Source organism: Armigeres subalbatus, chromosome 2 (genome assembly GCF_024139115.2).
Source record: "Armigeres subalbatus isolate Guangzhou_Male chromosome 2, GZ_Asu_2, whole genome shotgun sequence".
Lineage (NCBI taxonomy): Eukaryota > Metazoa > Arthropoda > Insecta > Diptera > Culicidae > Armigeres > Armigeres subalbatus.
Genome location: NC_085140.1, coordinates 143,840,685 through 143,856,442, shown reverse-complemented (window position 1 = coordinate 143,856,442; position 15,758 = coordinate 143,840,685). Strand labels below are relative to the sequence as shown.

Below are 15,758 nucleotides of genomic sequence, written 5' to 3'. Positions count from 1 at the left end.
ATTGAATGGTTGACGGAACAGTTTCGGCCACTCTTGGTTTGTGGGTAATGAAACAGAATACAATCCTAATACTTAAATCCTTAGAGCTTGAGCTTGAGCTTGAGCTTGATTGACTGCTCGTAGTTGCTACTCCATTATGACCAGATCAGCTGTTCTTGCACAGGGAACCAACAGATGTTTGCTTGGGTCTAGCACACATCTTCAATGTACAAGTACTGGTGATCTCATTTGCTAGGTCATACTGGCGCCTGCCAAGTCAGAATGCAAGTCAATGTAGGGAAGGGGGAGGAAATGATGATGCAATCACTCGCCCACTGCAAGCCGAATATACCTCTGCACTTGCCACGAGTTCATGCGGAATTTGTTGGAATTTCTGGGTTAGGTTGGAGAGGCAGAGGTCCGTCTTGGTTAACGAGCTGCCAATGTGATAGATAGGAGAAGGTAACTGATGGAATTTCTAATTGGATGTAGGAAACGAGCTCTATAGTTCATTTCCAACTCCAGCAGATTATTGTTAGAATACTCAAGTTGAAGGTATAGGGATAGTAATGGAAACGGTATGGAAGTCCATTTCCAGTTCTAGCGATTGCTAGAACTGGAAATGGACTTGGAATTGGACTTGCCAAATAAAGAGAAAGATACAAAGTAGGAAAATGGAACGGACCTGGGATTGAACCCACGACCTCCTGCGTATGAGGCAGAAGCAGTAGCCATATGACTACCAAGCCCGCTTCCTGATACTTAAATCCTTAGAGCTAAAAAACGCCTCAAACGGAATTCGCTGGTTTGTATATATGCGCGTAACAAATCTCGTACATTCTAAAAACCGTATAAAACAGCTCTAATCCCAATAAAAAGAGAAAGAACTGGAATTGAACTCTACCATCTTTAGCATACTTTGTAGCTCCTCGTTTTACAATTGAGTTACAGTAGGCCGATAGTATTACACTACCAGATTTCCTATTCAAATCCCAAAATTTCGAATTCAGACACTATTTTTTGTGTCAGAGTTGGAGAATAAAAAACTAATATTTTACAAAAACAGAAACTTTAATCTTGAAAGCCAAATAAAAATTTAATTCCGGATTCTAATGTATATATTCAAAAATGGAACGATTGCTTTTTATTCTTAAAATGTTTCGTAAAACTAAGCAAAATTATTCTAAATTAAAAAAAAAACTAGATTTTTTCGCCACTAGAAGCTTGGATATGTATTCAACCATGTCCATAACAAACTCCAGAAGACCATGAGACATGATAAGATTGTTTTGGGATATCCCGGGTCATTCAAATCGTTCTTAAGTTCAGAACTTGCGATCTACAGCCACCACTTTAGCTTTTTTCGTCGTTTCAAGCTTGAATATGTATTCAACTATATCCATAATATATTTGTCAAGATCAAGCGACATGGTTTGATGGTTTTGGGACATCCTGGGTCATTCAAACTATCCTTGAAGTCAGAACTTGCGATCTACAACCACCACTTTAGCTTTTTTTGTCGCTCCAAGCTTGGATATGTATTCAACTAGGTCCATAACATATTCCATATAAGATGATTTTAGGACATCCTGGGTTATTATTATTATTAATAATAATAATAACCCAGGATAACCCAGGATTAATTATTAATTATTACGGTCCTCCTTAGCCGTGCAGTAAGACGCGCTGCTACAAAGCAAGACCATGCTGAGGGTGGCTGGGTTCGATTCCATGTGCCGGTCTAGGTAATTTTCGGATTGGAAATTGTCTCGACTCCCCTGGGCATAAAAGTATCATCGTGTTAGCCTCATGATATACGAATGCAAAAATGGTAACTTGGCTTAGAAACCTCGCAGTTAATAACTGTGGAAGTGCTTAATGAACACTAAGCTGCGAGGCGGCTCTGTCCCAGTGTGGGGATGTAATGCCAATAAGAAGAAGAATTAATAATTAATCCTGGGTTATCCAAACCGCCCTTGAGTTCAGAATTTGCGATCAACAGCTTCCACTTTAGCTTTTTTCGTAGCTTCAAGCTTGGATATGCATTCAACCGTATTCGTAACATATTTATGAAAATCAGAAGACATGTTTAGATTATTTTGGGATATCCTGGGTCATCAAAACCGTCTTTGAGCTCAGAACATGCGATCTACAGGCACAGCAGTACATTTTCCAGCTAACCGCAAGCATTTAAAAAATCCGTACTTGCGACTATAACGCTGCCACAGTGCAGGCTTGCTTTATACTGGCTTACAGAGGCTGGGTTATATAGCTTTATATTGCCAAAAAGGCAAAATATAGTGCTAATGGTTACTTTGGGTTTCCGTCGCTCAAAGCTCCAATATATCGGCACATTTAAAATTTTCTCAAAGTTACTATATGTATGTGATTATTACAGTTAAATATACCAGCACCAACATTTCAAAAGATTGTTTTGCAGCTGTAGATCTCAAATTCCGATCTCAAAGACAGTTTGGATTTTCCAGAATATCTCAAAACTATTCTACCATATCTGTTGACCTCCCGGGAGGTGTAATGAATATAATTGAACAGATATTGGAGCTTTGAGTATCGAGAAGAGCTTCTAAGCAGCTGTAGATCTCAAGTCCCAAACTCAATGACAGTTTGGATTGCGCAGAATTTCTCAAAACTATCCTACGATATCTTTTCTCCTTCCGGGAGGTGTAATGGATATAATTGAAAACGTCCAAGGAACTTAAAAAATAGTGTTTTGTACATCACAATAACTCTACGGATACGTTTGAATAAAAATCTTATTTTGAAACAATACAATCAGCTGCCAAAACATCTAAAATTTTCACATTCGTAACTTCACCGTGTTCATGACGTTCTAGGTTTTCGTAGGTTCTTGATCGCCCATGCCTGATATTTTTCCCCGATAGGAAAGTTAATTTCAAGTAATTTTGCTGAAGAAAGTGTTCACTTTGCGATTTAATACATCCATTTTTTTCTGTTGGGGGCATATATGACCCCGTGGGCCTGAAAGGGTTAATCTCGATCAAACTACATGCTACACCGGCATACCGTTTACCAAAACGAACCCAGCCACACTCCCTATCCCATATAACCAACATCCCAGTGATTTATCGTAGAAGTGCAGATGACTCGTCGGCCTCCATCAAAGCGAGTATCACGTCAACATTTTCCTACCCATTCCTTAATTGACCTGCATTCGGACACGGCCAGCGCTGGTATTGCTTTATTTTGGGTCACCAGTTCTTACACATTGAAGATGATGTTAGTCCCAAACGTCATCTGTTGGTTCTTTGTGTAATTACAGCTGACCTGGCAATAACGGAGTCTAGCAACCGTGGGCGGTCAATCATGCTCATGCTGCTAAATCAGACTTCATAGCTGAAAAATCTAAAAAATCAACACTATAGTCAATGACAACAACTATCAATTTTATTACTATTTTTTTTTCCTTTCAAAATTTTCACGAGTGTCCATGACATTTCAGTTGTAAAGAGGTTTTCATTATAAGCCTTCAAGTTTTTTCCTTTTCGGTTGTCCAACCCGATGTCGAAACGTTGCACAAAATTTAAAAATTTGATTGAATAAATCATACTGCATAGCCGAAAAATCTTAAAAATGAAATTGATGATTTTGGAATGCAGTCTGTCTGGTCTCCCTAAACACAGTAGTGTATGGCGCATATCATACAATTGCAATTATTGTGACTTGAAACGGAGGTACTAGTTGTACAAAATATGCCAGCTGATCTCAATTTCCTCCATTACCCTACGCGACAATGCTATTAGATCGATATTTATATGGGAGACATGCAGCCAAAAATATATGCTAATAATGTAAACAGTTCCCATTGAAAACGAAACACCCTCCTCGATCTTTCCATAAAATACACGCGAGTTAAAATTCCACGAATGTACACAAAAACAACGCCCATGTGTACGAACGGGTAGGCATTTGGAGCGCGAAAAAACAGTGATAAAATATTGGATAAACAGTGATCGAACTCAATTCGCACCACTCGTGTGAAGAAAGAAATGACCGACAGCAATAGCAGACGCATTAATCTCACCGCGACCGGAAAAATGCCTTTCAATCATAACGAAAACATTTCTCCGCTGGGGTCTGGAATGCCGCAGATAAATAGTGTGAATGCACCAACCACCAACAAGCGCATGCCGCTGAAGCTAGCAATTCCGAGTGGGAAATATCAATTTACCGAACCTCTCGAACATCCCAGCACTGCGCCGGTTCAATCTATGTCGAAACCATTCGGTGGAACCAAATTCAACCACACACCGGAGTTTGTAAGTGGAAGTCCACTGACAGCACATGGAAGCCGGTTCGGAACGATGTCGCATAGATTGGGCGAGTTCGACGAGATTAATGACGGCTTCATGTTGACCTCCCCTTCGATATCCGACTTTGACAGCAATGGATCGCTACACATTAGTAGCGTAACGGCGAGCCCAGGTAGATATTGTTATGCTAATTTAGTCAGTGTTTTCCATTTTATTCCGAATTAATGACAGCGCTTACTAATTATGACATAATCGCGAGTTTAAGGGATATTCAAAAATAGATATATGACTGATTCCACGCAGAATGAAACACACGCGACACGACAATCACGTGATTCTGTCGCCACTAGTATGGAAACGTATAAGTGGAACATTGCTTGCTGCGGGGTCTGGGGGAGCTACGTTCAAAAAAGTATGTCTATAAAATTGTGTACCCATACACACACACAGACGTACACACATAACAGACATCACCTCAATTTGTCGAGCTGTGTCGATTGGTATATAACACTATGGGTCTCCGAGCCTTCTATCAAAAGTTTTGTTTTGGAGTGATCATATTGCCTTAACGTATGCCTACTATACGAGGAAGACAAACACAAACAGTTAATGGATGTAAATGGTCCACGATTGAAAGCTATGTGGGGACAAAATAGACAACATTGATGTATAAACAAAGACTAAATCTAGAAAATATGGTACGATGAAATCTAGAAATATCCTTTGGTGTCCAAGATGCATGACCTGCTGACATTGAGTGCGCTGCTCTCCGGAGATGCTTGGGTTGGCTTGAGGTATGGAAGTCGCAGACTAACCTTATTCTCCCATTGGTCATAAAGTTTCCAAACGGAATGTGAATTCCGAGACTGATAAATCCGACAGTACTATGGCTGTACAGAAAGTCGGAAAATTAACAGAACGATATCAGAACGTTAGTAATCAGCTTTAGAAGATTAAACTTTTAGAAGGCAGCATTTTCGATCTCACAATGCTGCGGTAAACGACCGGGGAATTCAGAGAAGGTTAGTTTGGCGACGGTGTTTTAGATGGATGGGGAAGTGTGAGTCTCCCCTGCTAAACTTGCTTTGGTTTGTAGGTAACGTTTAGGGAGACTAAGGACCCGGGTTGAAGTCTGGATGGGTGGTGAGGGGGTGGAATGATGTCCAGGAATGCCCGAAAGCCTCGTGTTGTGGGAACTTATTTCCGAGGATGCCCGTACGGCCATTTGGGTTTAATGTGTTTGTATAGACCCCAATTTTTAGGAAACAGATGAGGGTGATGATGCTGGCAGCATCGTTGGATAGAGCGTCCCTAACAACAGGTATTCCAGAGGTGTCTCTAGGAACCTGATATTAGTGGCATCGGCAGACAAAGGGTTCCATACTGTTGTGACCGTCACAGACGTCGCATCTTATACGGAAAGGGCTTCCGCTGAAGTTATGCGAGAGCCGCGGGTGGCCGGTTCTTAGCCGGGATATGATTTGCTGCTCTTTCAGGTTGAGTAACTCTTTTTTTTACGAAGGTAATGGAAATCTGTAACCAGACACCTGGGGAGGCGAACCCAGGTAGTGTGAGGATGGGATCACCACTCCCGACCCACTAAAACCAACTCCTTCCTCTCCAGTCATTCCCCCGGCCAGCAATTAAGCAATACTTCGAGGGATGACTATTGGGTATTGCGCCCCTCCATGACGTACACAAGTGCACGTATGCGCCTCAACTCTTCGACACTCCCCATGCAACACATTTGCACAAGACATACTGGCACCACATGTGCCCCAACACTCACCTGCCTATGCCGCTTGAATGACTGCAAGAGGAACGATAGGTACCCTGCAGGGGGTACCTCATGCCGCCATCTCACAACATAGGCAACATAGGCACTCAGTATGGTGCTCACCCCGTCCTGCAACAGAGTGGCACCACTTGTCTACCAAGCCGGAGGCGACCCTAGGTTGGTGACTCCTATGCCGCTCCTACCTCAGCTACAAGGCATTTCTGAGGTGCCGCAGAGGCATCAACCCCCCGACACTCCTGCCAGTCATAGCGAGACTTTCGTGTCCCCTACTTCTGAGGTGCCGCAGAGGTATCTGCCCCCCGACACTCCTGCCAGGCCTAGCGCGACTTCGCTCATTCCGTCCCTGGCAGCCGGATCACACTACTGCCTAAGCAGCCACTCTGACCATACGTACCATGCGAGTCTGACTTGTGTGCTCGCTCATACATTCAGTCCCAATCGCTTGCACCACTCTCTTGACATTCAGTCACTCACTCAGTGGGGGTTGTAATACCCCCATCTCCCATTTTTATCCACTCTGTGCACCTCCTGTGCATCGTTTGGGCGTGGAGCACCCGGCACGTCACGCGTGCCTAACACTCACCTACCCGGGCTTTGATACGGCCAATAGGTTCCGAGAACAGGTACTTTGCAGGTAGCACCCACCTATTGACATTTCGAAGCCCAGATAGTCCTCAGCCAGTGTGGTGGTCTCCCCATCCTGCAACGGGGTGGCACCACTTACCTTACATGTCTCCGATTTCTGAGGTGCCGCAGAAGCATCAACCCCCCGACACTCCTGCCAGTCGCAGCGAGACTTTCGTGTCCCCTACTGCCGCAGAGGTATCTGCCCCCCGACACTCCTGCCAGGCCTCACCAGACTTCAGTCTTTCTAACACAACCGACCATGCGTACCATGCGAGTCTTACTTGTGTGCTCAACCATACACTCGGTCCCTCACTCTGTGGGGGTATTACGAGTAATACCCCCAACTCCCATTCGCTTGCACCACATGTGCACCACTTGGGGGGTGTGGGTACCACCCACTGCCACCCGCTTGCCGCCGAAGCAGCCCTCACTCTGTGGAACCTCCGCAGGCTCCGTTAACGACCTGGCTAATTGTTTCACCCCCCAGGTCATTCATCCCTTCGGCACGGGTCGCCTGACACCTTGGGATTCGGGGTTAGGGGCTTGTATGCTTTAAGCGGCACACGGTCGCTTGATAGGGTCTGCTTGCGGATACTTGTGGTTTTTGGGAGGGAATTAACAGAGCCTCCTGTTAACCCCACCACCTCCTAGGCAGAACCCCCTGACTCGCAGACAGCTGGGGAGGGGTCGTCAAGCCCTTGGACATAGTCCCTGCTGCCCCCAGGTTGAGTAACTCTGTCCATGCCAATGTGGTCCCCTTCGTGGGCTTCGTGGCCGTGCGGTAAGCGACGTCAATCGTCTAGACGCATGTGCTAGGGAGCGTGGGTTCGATTCCTCCCCCGTAGGAAGGAAACTTTTCGTGATGTGCCACAAATGCCATAAAAATATTCAATAGTTTATCACAAAGAGTTACTGAACGAGCTGCTGAATGCACCGAACAGTTCATGACAGCTTGGGAGCTGCGGATAGAGTCAATACGAGTGTTAAAGAATCTCCAAAGTAAGCTGTCAAAAAGTATCCATCGCATCGAGAGAGGTTTTGAGCATTTTGAGCGCAGACGAGAGAGTACACGTATAAATCAACTCGTTCTAAATATAGCTCATTTTGAACAAATTTCAATCATATGGCGTCAATTTAAATATATCGGCGGATTCAACATAAGTGGAGGATATGAATTAATTTAACATTCGACACGTTAATTTATACGATGCGGTAAATTGACGAAACCTTTGTAATTAATTTTATAAAGATAAAAATAATGATAATTCAATGTGAGAAAATCGTAACGTGTACAGCGAACACTGAGAGGAAGCAAAGAGAGAGTTGAGAGTTTCAAGCAAAATATCTTGAAAATTGGATTCGATCGAGTCCGCAGCTCCCAGATGACAGCCATTACTTGGATGCATATGGCGTTTACTGTTTCCTCTTTGCAAGTACCGTCTTCGATCCAATCCATCACACATGCGTTGAAGTCCTATACTATACCTATAAAAGATATTTTAGTTACTAGATAAAGATTGTCGCTGTCGTCGCTGTCCGGAACATCTTTTGCTGGCGAGGATAGGGGAGCTAAATGTCAAAGAAGGAAAATCCATACGATTTGACAGGTATGTACCACACATGTTTCGGACAGCAGAACAAAGGGAACAGTAGCGACAATCTTTATCTAGTAACTAAAATATCTTTTATACCTATCCATTGCAGGTTGGCGTTCACTACACTGGTGAATAGTTCTAGTTGCAACTATGGAATACACCACTAACTACAGAAATGGTTGTGACTACAGTTATAAAAGTTACACTGTGGTCCCTGACTGTACATCAGCTACTTGACTGCGTTAAAAATGGTTAAGGCTTAGTTGGGTTACTTCCATCAATGGGCCATAGTTCGTCAACACATCTATGCTACTTATTGTAATACGCTTGATTGAATAACGGGTCCTAATAATTGAATTATTACGATATTACTCTCCGTTTATGTCTAATAATTGAAATTACTTTAAATACAACCTTGAGCTATAGTATTTATTTTTCACAAAATTATTATAATCAAAACATTAAACGTCTCTCAATTACTCCATGTAGTTCAATCTAATATTGTTCAATCCTTCCACAGAGCATTCTCCTTTAATAATGCATCTAATGGAGGCAAACTCGCCTGGGACCGCATCTAGCCAAGGCACCGGAAGTACGTCGTCAATAACGCGTCTCATGCGCCTCAGCCCAGCCTTACTGCACAGTTGTTATCAGCAGCAAGCCAACGAGGAGGTAAGTGTTCGCTATTAATATACATCATTTAATAACTAAGATCATATTGTCACGAGATTAGTAAAAACCTATAACTGACATGAAATTAGCCCCATTTTGTTTAGGGTCAATATTTGCCCACCCTTAGAACTGAACTTCTTCCCTCTAAGCAAGTCGTGCAGCGGTAGGAGTAAATCTGACACTAATTTGAATTTAATTACTATTCACATAATTATTCAATTAAATTGCTCAAAGAGTGGTTGTAATTACTATATCCCGCACGCGGTCTTGACAATATAGAAAAAAACAGAATGGGAAAAAATCGTTCATGACAACGAGATCGTCACCGTTGCCGTCGCTACATGCGGTGTAATATGGTTTATGTATACACTACCGACCATAAATGTGGGGTCATGCGAAAAAAAAATACAAATCATGAAAGTCACTTGAATTTCGTAGATAGCTTGAGCTTAATGATCATACAATTCATAGTTGCTACTCCGTGATTGATCAGGACATTGATAGGGATAGTCCTTGATTCCAATGTAAGACAAAAATTACAAAAGCATGAGGATTACTATTCCCGATTAAGTTCATTTTTGCCATAACTAGTGAGTGTCGATTTATTACTTACGATAGGCCCCGGGCTTCCCGCGCACCCTCATAAACACCACCGAAGTTGATATTTGGGGAGGGCATTTCTTAGGGGCAGGATTTGCATGTAGCAGATAATGCGACCATGGTAGATTTCACCCAGTAACTCACCAAGAAAATCCCATCGTAATGGGTTTATTGCATATCGTTTACTAGATTATGTAATAAAAAACCCAGATTAATCCACCTAGCGTTGGTGGTGCCTTTCTCGCATTTAGTTAAGACACCAACCTTATATGGGGTTTATATGGTCCGAAGTAACATTTTCTTCATAACTTTCAAACGCAATGACCGATCGTTATAAAATTCAATAGCGATCAACAAGGCTTTGTCCCCTGTCGAATGAAACTTGTTGCAAGAAAATCGGTTAAGGATTACTATACGAAAAGTTGTCTAATGTTTTTATACCTTTTGTGCACACACATACACACACATACACACACACATACACACACATACACACATACATACACATGGACATACAGAAATTTGCTCAGCTCGTTGAGCTGAGTCGATTGGTATATAACACTATGGGTCTTGGAGACTTCTATAAAAAGTTCGTTTTCGTAGTGAAATGATAGCCTTTCGGTACAACTTAGTTGTACGAGAAAGGCAAAAAACGAGGTATTTTATTTTAAAGATTTATATTGAAACTATTTTTGACCCCGGGAGTCCTGCTACGTCCCAGAAGGGGACGTGCCTAAGCCCCAAGCTGCTGGTCTAGAGCCAACGGCAGCTTCCGGGGTGGGCACCAGGGACAGAAAAAGTCATTTCAACTACACTCAAACAGCTGACATCAAACACACAATCAAGTTGCTAGTCCTTTCCGAATTTGAATGTGCGAATGAATAGGACGGCATGTGCACAAACCGCAGCAAGCGTCGACTCTCGGTGACAGCGTTGTTTTGTGCGGTGTCAAAATGGACCTTCAGCTTGGCACATTGATATTCAATTTTAAATCTCAAAATATGAATATCATTTAATACTGCGGTGCATGGATTCAACATTTTGAAGTCAGATTCCTAAAATATATGCATCTGTTTAGCTTAGCTTAGCTTAGACTGACTGTACATATCAATGGTTGCTACTCCGTGATTGATCAGAACTGGTGCAAATTGCACTACGATCCAAGTGAATAGTGGTTGAGATTTACCAACTATTCTCGAAGTGCACGTTTCAGCAGCTCGCAAATGTTGATCAATAACGGCGCCGGCCAAGTCCTTACAGTCAGTTGGGAAAGGGAGGGAATGTGCGTGTGTGGTAATTGTTGCTACTAGAGACCGAGAATACCTCTGCATCTCCACATTTACCACGGGAAGGAAGTAGTGTTAGTTGGGTGGGGTAATCAGTAACATAGATCGGGATTCACCATGGAAAGTGATGTGACCTATGAAACTTCTACACAGCATTATTAGCATTTCCTTAATTTGTTCAATTGTTCATTCTTCGCGAGAATAAACAATCAATCGCTCAAAGTGAGCGATTGTTCATTTGAATTTCGGATTAGGCGCCCGCGTTATCATTTCTTTAACGTAAGGAAAGTAACAAAGAAACGGGATTGAAAATAAATGATAGTAATCGAAAAGCTAATGTTATTCAGCAACCCTTATTTTATCTCTATTTGACGTTAAGTAAGAATGTAAATTTACGTTCATTTTACATGTCGTTTATTTTGCATTACTTTCGCGCGCGCGTGTGTGTTACTTGCCTTGACCAGTATACCGTAATCAGGATCTCACTGGTATTAATCCTGATGTGCCGGTTGGCACTCGTGTTGGGCTTGTGCGCTTTGAGCGGCACACGGTCGCTTCCTCAGTCTACATAAAATCGCACATGGTGCAATACAAGATGCTAAATTGGAGACGATATACATACTTGTTGTGTGGAAAAGTACCTCTATCGCCTGCACTTCAGCATCCTACACGACACCATATACGTTCATGTGTTGACTGGGTTTGAAAGGGCCTGCTTATGGACACATGCAGCTTTTTGTAGAGGTTTAACAGAGCCCACTGTCAAACCCCACCACATCCTAGGCAGGCCCCCTAACTCGCAGTGGCCATGGGGAGGGGTCGTCAAGCCCTTGGACATAGTCCCTGCTGCCCCTCCTAAAATATATGCATCTGTTTAGTATATAAAGTAAAATAATCATCATTTATCGGTGTAAATCAACCGCAATTGAAAATATTCATTTCAACCCCGGCAGATATTCATTTTTTACGCTCGATTATCAATCGGCTATTGAGGATCGAGCCGTAAATGTTGTATGGAAGTTTGACAGCATGCTGCGAGATGTTCTTGCGGTTCTTGCCTGCATTGCCGAGCGTCTGATCAAAACAAACACGAATCAATGACGAAGCTGTCTACTGAGCATCGATGCAACTGATAGTAAAACGAAGATTTCCGTCCCTGGTGAGCACACAAGACCTCTTTTCTCCCGGGTCCCAGGGCTTTGATTGGAAGGGAGAGTTTTCGGTGGGGTGGTCCTAATAAAAAATGTTGATTTACCTTTTAAACTTTTTATTCGGTGGCTACGGGTGGCGGTGAGCTTCGCAACACTGCTTTGGCGAGATATCAGCGGAGAGTTGGCAACGGCGGGCGACCAGATGAGTGAGGGTCGGGTGGTGGCTTCTCGAAATCCGATAACGGGGGGGAACGTAGTAGCGGCTACGGTGATGCGCAGTGAAGTGGGCTTTGCGATGGCGGCTGGATCACGGCCTGTCGAGGAACGCCACCGGCGCCGAATGGCTTCAATCGAAGATGGCGTTTGCTTGATGACGGCCGACTGATGGCCTGTCAAGGGCGGCACGATGATGGCGTTGGCGGCGGATGGCTTCAATATAAGCGGAGCTTATCAAGCGTGTAGTGTTGGCCAGTCGAAAGTTTCTGGCGGCATGAAGTGGCTTCAGGGAAGCAAACAGTGAGAGGTCTGGAACTGGCTTGATATCGATGAAAGTCCCACGGTTGGCGGACGGTTTCGGCATGGAAAGACTGCCGTAGCGCAACGCGGCGAATAGCGGCCGGTAGTTGTCCCAAGGATGGTGACAGCAAGAAAATGGCTTGGATGGTGGATCGTGGGCAGCCGACTCGACTATCGAGGGACGGCGCTGATTGGCTGCGGCAGTCTAAAAACGATAGCGTCCCAAGACTTGGACGGCCTCAAAATCCTTCTCCCTGTCGCCTTGACAACGATTTCCACCTTGTGGTCTCGGTGGCAGTCCACTCCAACGATTTATCCCAAAAAAAACACTTTTTTTCAATTTCGCAGGAATCGCAACGAGTGATCTGTCGAAAATCACGACCGTACTATCGTTCGGTCACACGACAAATAATCCCTCGTCTCTTTTTTTTGTCTCCACCTTTTCAACAAAGCAAAATCTCCCATCCCCCACTCGGTACTCATTCTCGCTACATCCGCCCACATAGCTATCCAAATTCGCATTTGTTCTGCATCATCACCCGTTATCGTTGCTTTTGGTAACCATCGTCACCGCAGCCAAACGAGCGAATTTTGAATTGCCCGTTGATTAATATCTGAACAAAATTTAACCCTACGACCCCACACCAATTACTAAAAAAGTTACCGTTCGGTAACAATATAAGCCACATAACTATTTTTATTAAATATACTTATTCTGGCGATTGTCCAATGTTTATGCTACCTGGCATGTAATCCGATTATGCATCGCCAATCTTAGCAGCCGTTCCGTCCAACTGCCATAATGCTGCCCGTCGAAACGTCAATATATTTTTTTAGGAGGCTTTATTATAGATCCAGTTGAAAACCGAACTGAGTTCTCGCGACAATCGCAATTTCTCGACAATAGTGCGCATCTATGCTATAGCTGTGCGCCATCATGCGCACCACTCGCGATGCAGTTGCGACATTCGGAATTGGGAGAAAATACGATTGTCGTGAGAGCTCAGTTCGGAAACGGAATGAAAACGGTCTGACTGCAAGCATGTTTTATGGTGTTTCATCTACTGTTACTGCATCCGCAAAGTGTGTCCTATTCGCGAGCGCAGCACTTCTTCCACCTCGAGTAGACGAAGTTTTCGAAATAATCGTAAACAAAGCTCTCTTCGAAAAATGCAAAAATTACATCTTCACCGCTCAACATGGGTTCTTTCTGAAATGGTGGCTGAAATGCTGGTTAGCAAGTGGATGAGATAATATACAGTCTACAAGCCAGCTTTGGACCACGTGAATCACAACATTTTCCTTCACAATCTCGGAAAACTTGGAGTGTCGCCTGGAATTGTACGCTGGTCTCAATCATCCGACCGATGCATGAAAGTAAGAATTGATTCGGAATATTAAAATTCTTTCGCACTGGCGCACACCTTTAACTCCTTCTGTGTGCTCCTGTACCCTTCATTTGATATGTTTCCACAATGCCTGAATCAACCCAGAATACTTCTATTATTCCGTATGCGCGTCGTTTTACAAAAATAAACATAAAGTATACGTAGACTCTTGGTATACCTCCCCCGTCGCCCTTCGTAGATAATCATAGACTTTTCTGAGACGTTTGTTTATTAGGCATCGTCAATAGCCGTTTTTGAAGATCAAAATCATTTGGGGGCGATTGATGAGCTCTACGTGTTCCAATAGAACGAGAATTCTTCCAGGACTTCTCTCGGGAATTCCTCCAGGAATTCTTTTAGGACATCTTTCGAGAATTCCTTCTGGACTTCTTCCGCGAATTTCTCCACGACTTCCTCCGCGAATTCTTCCAGGACTTTCTCTGGGAATTCCTCCAGAACTTCCTCCGAGAATTCCTTCAGGACATCTTTCGGGAATTCCTGCTGGACTGGAAAAATTCCTTCGGAAAATCGTCCAAAAATTCCTTCGAGAATTCGTCCAATAATTCCTTCGGGAATCGTCCAAGAATTCCTTCGGGAATACGTCCAAGGATTCCTTCGGAAATTCGTACAAGAATTCCTCCAAAATTTCCTCCAAGAATTGCTCTGGGAATTCCTCCGAGAGTTTCTTTGGGAATTCCTCCAAGAATTCCTCCGAGGAATTCCCGGAGGGTTTCTTGGAGAAATTCCCGAAGGAATTTCTTTAAGGAATTCCCGGAGGAATTCTTAAAGCAAACCCCTGAGAGTTTGGAGAGTAATTACTGGAGGAATTCCCGGGGGGGAGAAGGGTTTGAAAATGTGAACATTTGGTCTACGTGGTTTGTGCACAGCCCCTGGAGGAATTTCCGATGAAATTCCCGGAGGAATTCCCGAAGGAATTCCCAGAGGAATTCCTGGAAGGATTTTCCGAAGGAATTTCCTAATGAATTCCCGGAGAAATTTCCAAAGGAATTCTCTGAAGAATTTCTGAAGGTATTCCCGGAGGAATTTCTGAAGGAATTCCCGGAGGAATTTCCGAAGGAATTCCCGGAGGAATTTCCAAAGGAATCTCCGAAAGCATTTCCGGAGGAATTCCCCAAGGGATTTCCGGAGGAATTCTTGAATGAATTCCCGGAGGAATTTCAGAAGGAATTCCTGGAGGAATTTCAGGAGGAACTCCCGGAGGAATTTCTGGAGGAACTCTTGTAAAAATTTCTGGAATAAATCACGGAGAAACTCCAGGAAGAACTCACGGAGGAATTCTTGGAGGAAATCCAAGAGAAATTCTTGGAGGAATTCCCGAAAAAATTTTTGAAGGAATTCTCGGAAGGGTTCTTGGAGGAATCACTTGAGGAATTACCTGCGGAAATCCTAGAAGAATTCCCTGAGAAATACGGAAAATGCGATTTAAGCCTAATATGGGGACAATTTCATCGACTTTTTGGACAAAATTTTGCGGCTTTCCAGCTTCCCGGATTTGAACCCTCTTAACTTTCTTGTTTGGTCCTTTATTATGTCAAAGCTGGACGAATACCAGTTCAAGGCGGTAATTCTCAAAATCTGGAACGGAATGCCCATGCAGACCGTGCGTGCCGATTGCGATAAGTTTTAGAAACGTTTGAAGTTCGTGAAGAAGTACAAAACAAAGGTCATTCCATAAGAAATGTTTCAAACGTTCCTTACAAACAATACTTTCAATGAAATGGAACCGGGGAAAGAATTAATTTAATCCAAATTTTAAAACATTTTTTGAAAGTGAATTCGAACTTATTGAACACCCTGTATTTCTGAATAGATAACTAACTTATTTGTAAATTA

General features: G+C 43.4%; 1 protein-coding gene across 2 annotated transcripts in view; it reads left to right on the top strand.

Annotated features, from left to right (window-relative positions):
* Window positions 1–3,893: 3,893 nt before the first annotated feature.
* Window positions 3,894–15,758, top strand: part of LOC134210934 (NAD(+) hydrolase sarm1) — a 178,731-nt gene continuing 166,866 nt past the window's right edge. The window contains exons 1-2 of one of the 2 annotated variants that reach the window (XM_062687377.1): window positions 3,894–4,443; window positions 8,812–8,963. In XM_062687377.1, the coding sequence (XP_062543361.1) occupies window positions 4,008–4,443; window positions 8,812–8,963 (588 nt within the window). In that variant the 5' untranslated portion in view covers window positions 3,894–4,007. The remainder of the gene's footprint in view (window positions 4,444–8,811; window positions 8,964–15,758) is intronic. The other variant, XM_062687376.1, reaches the window with a different exon arrangement.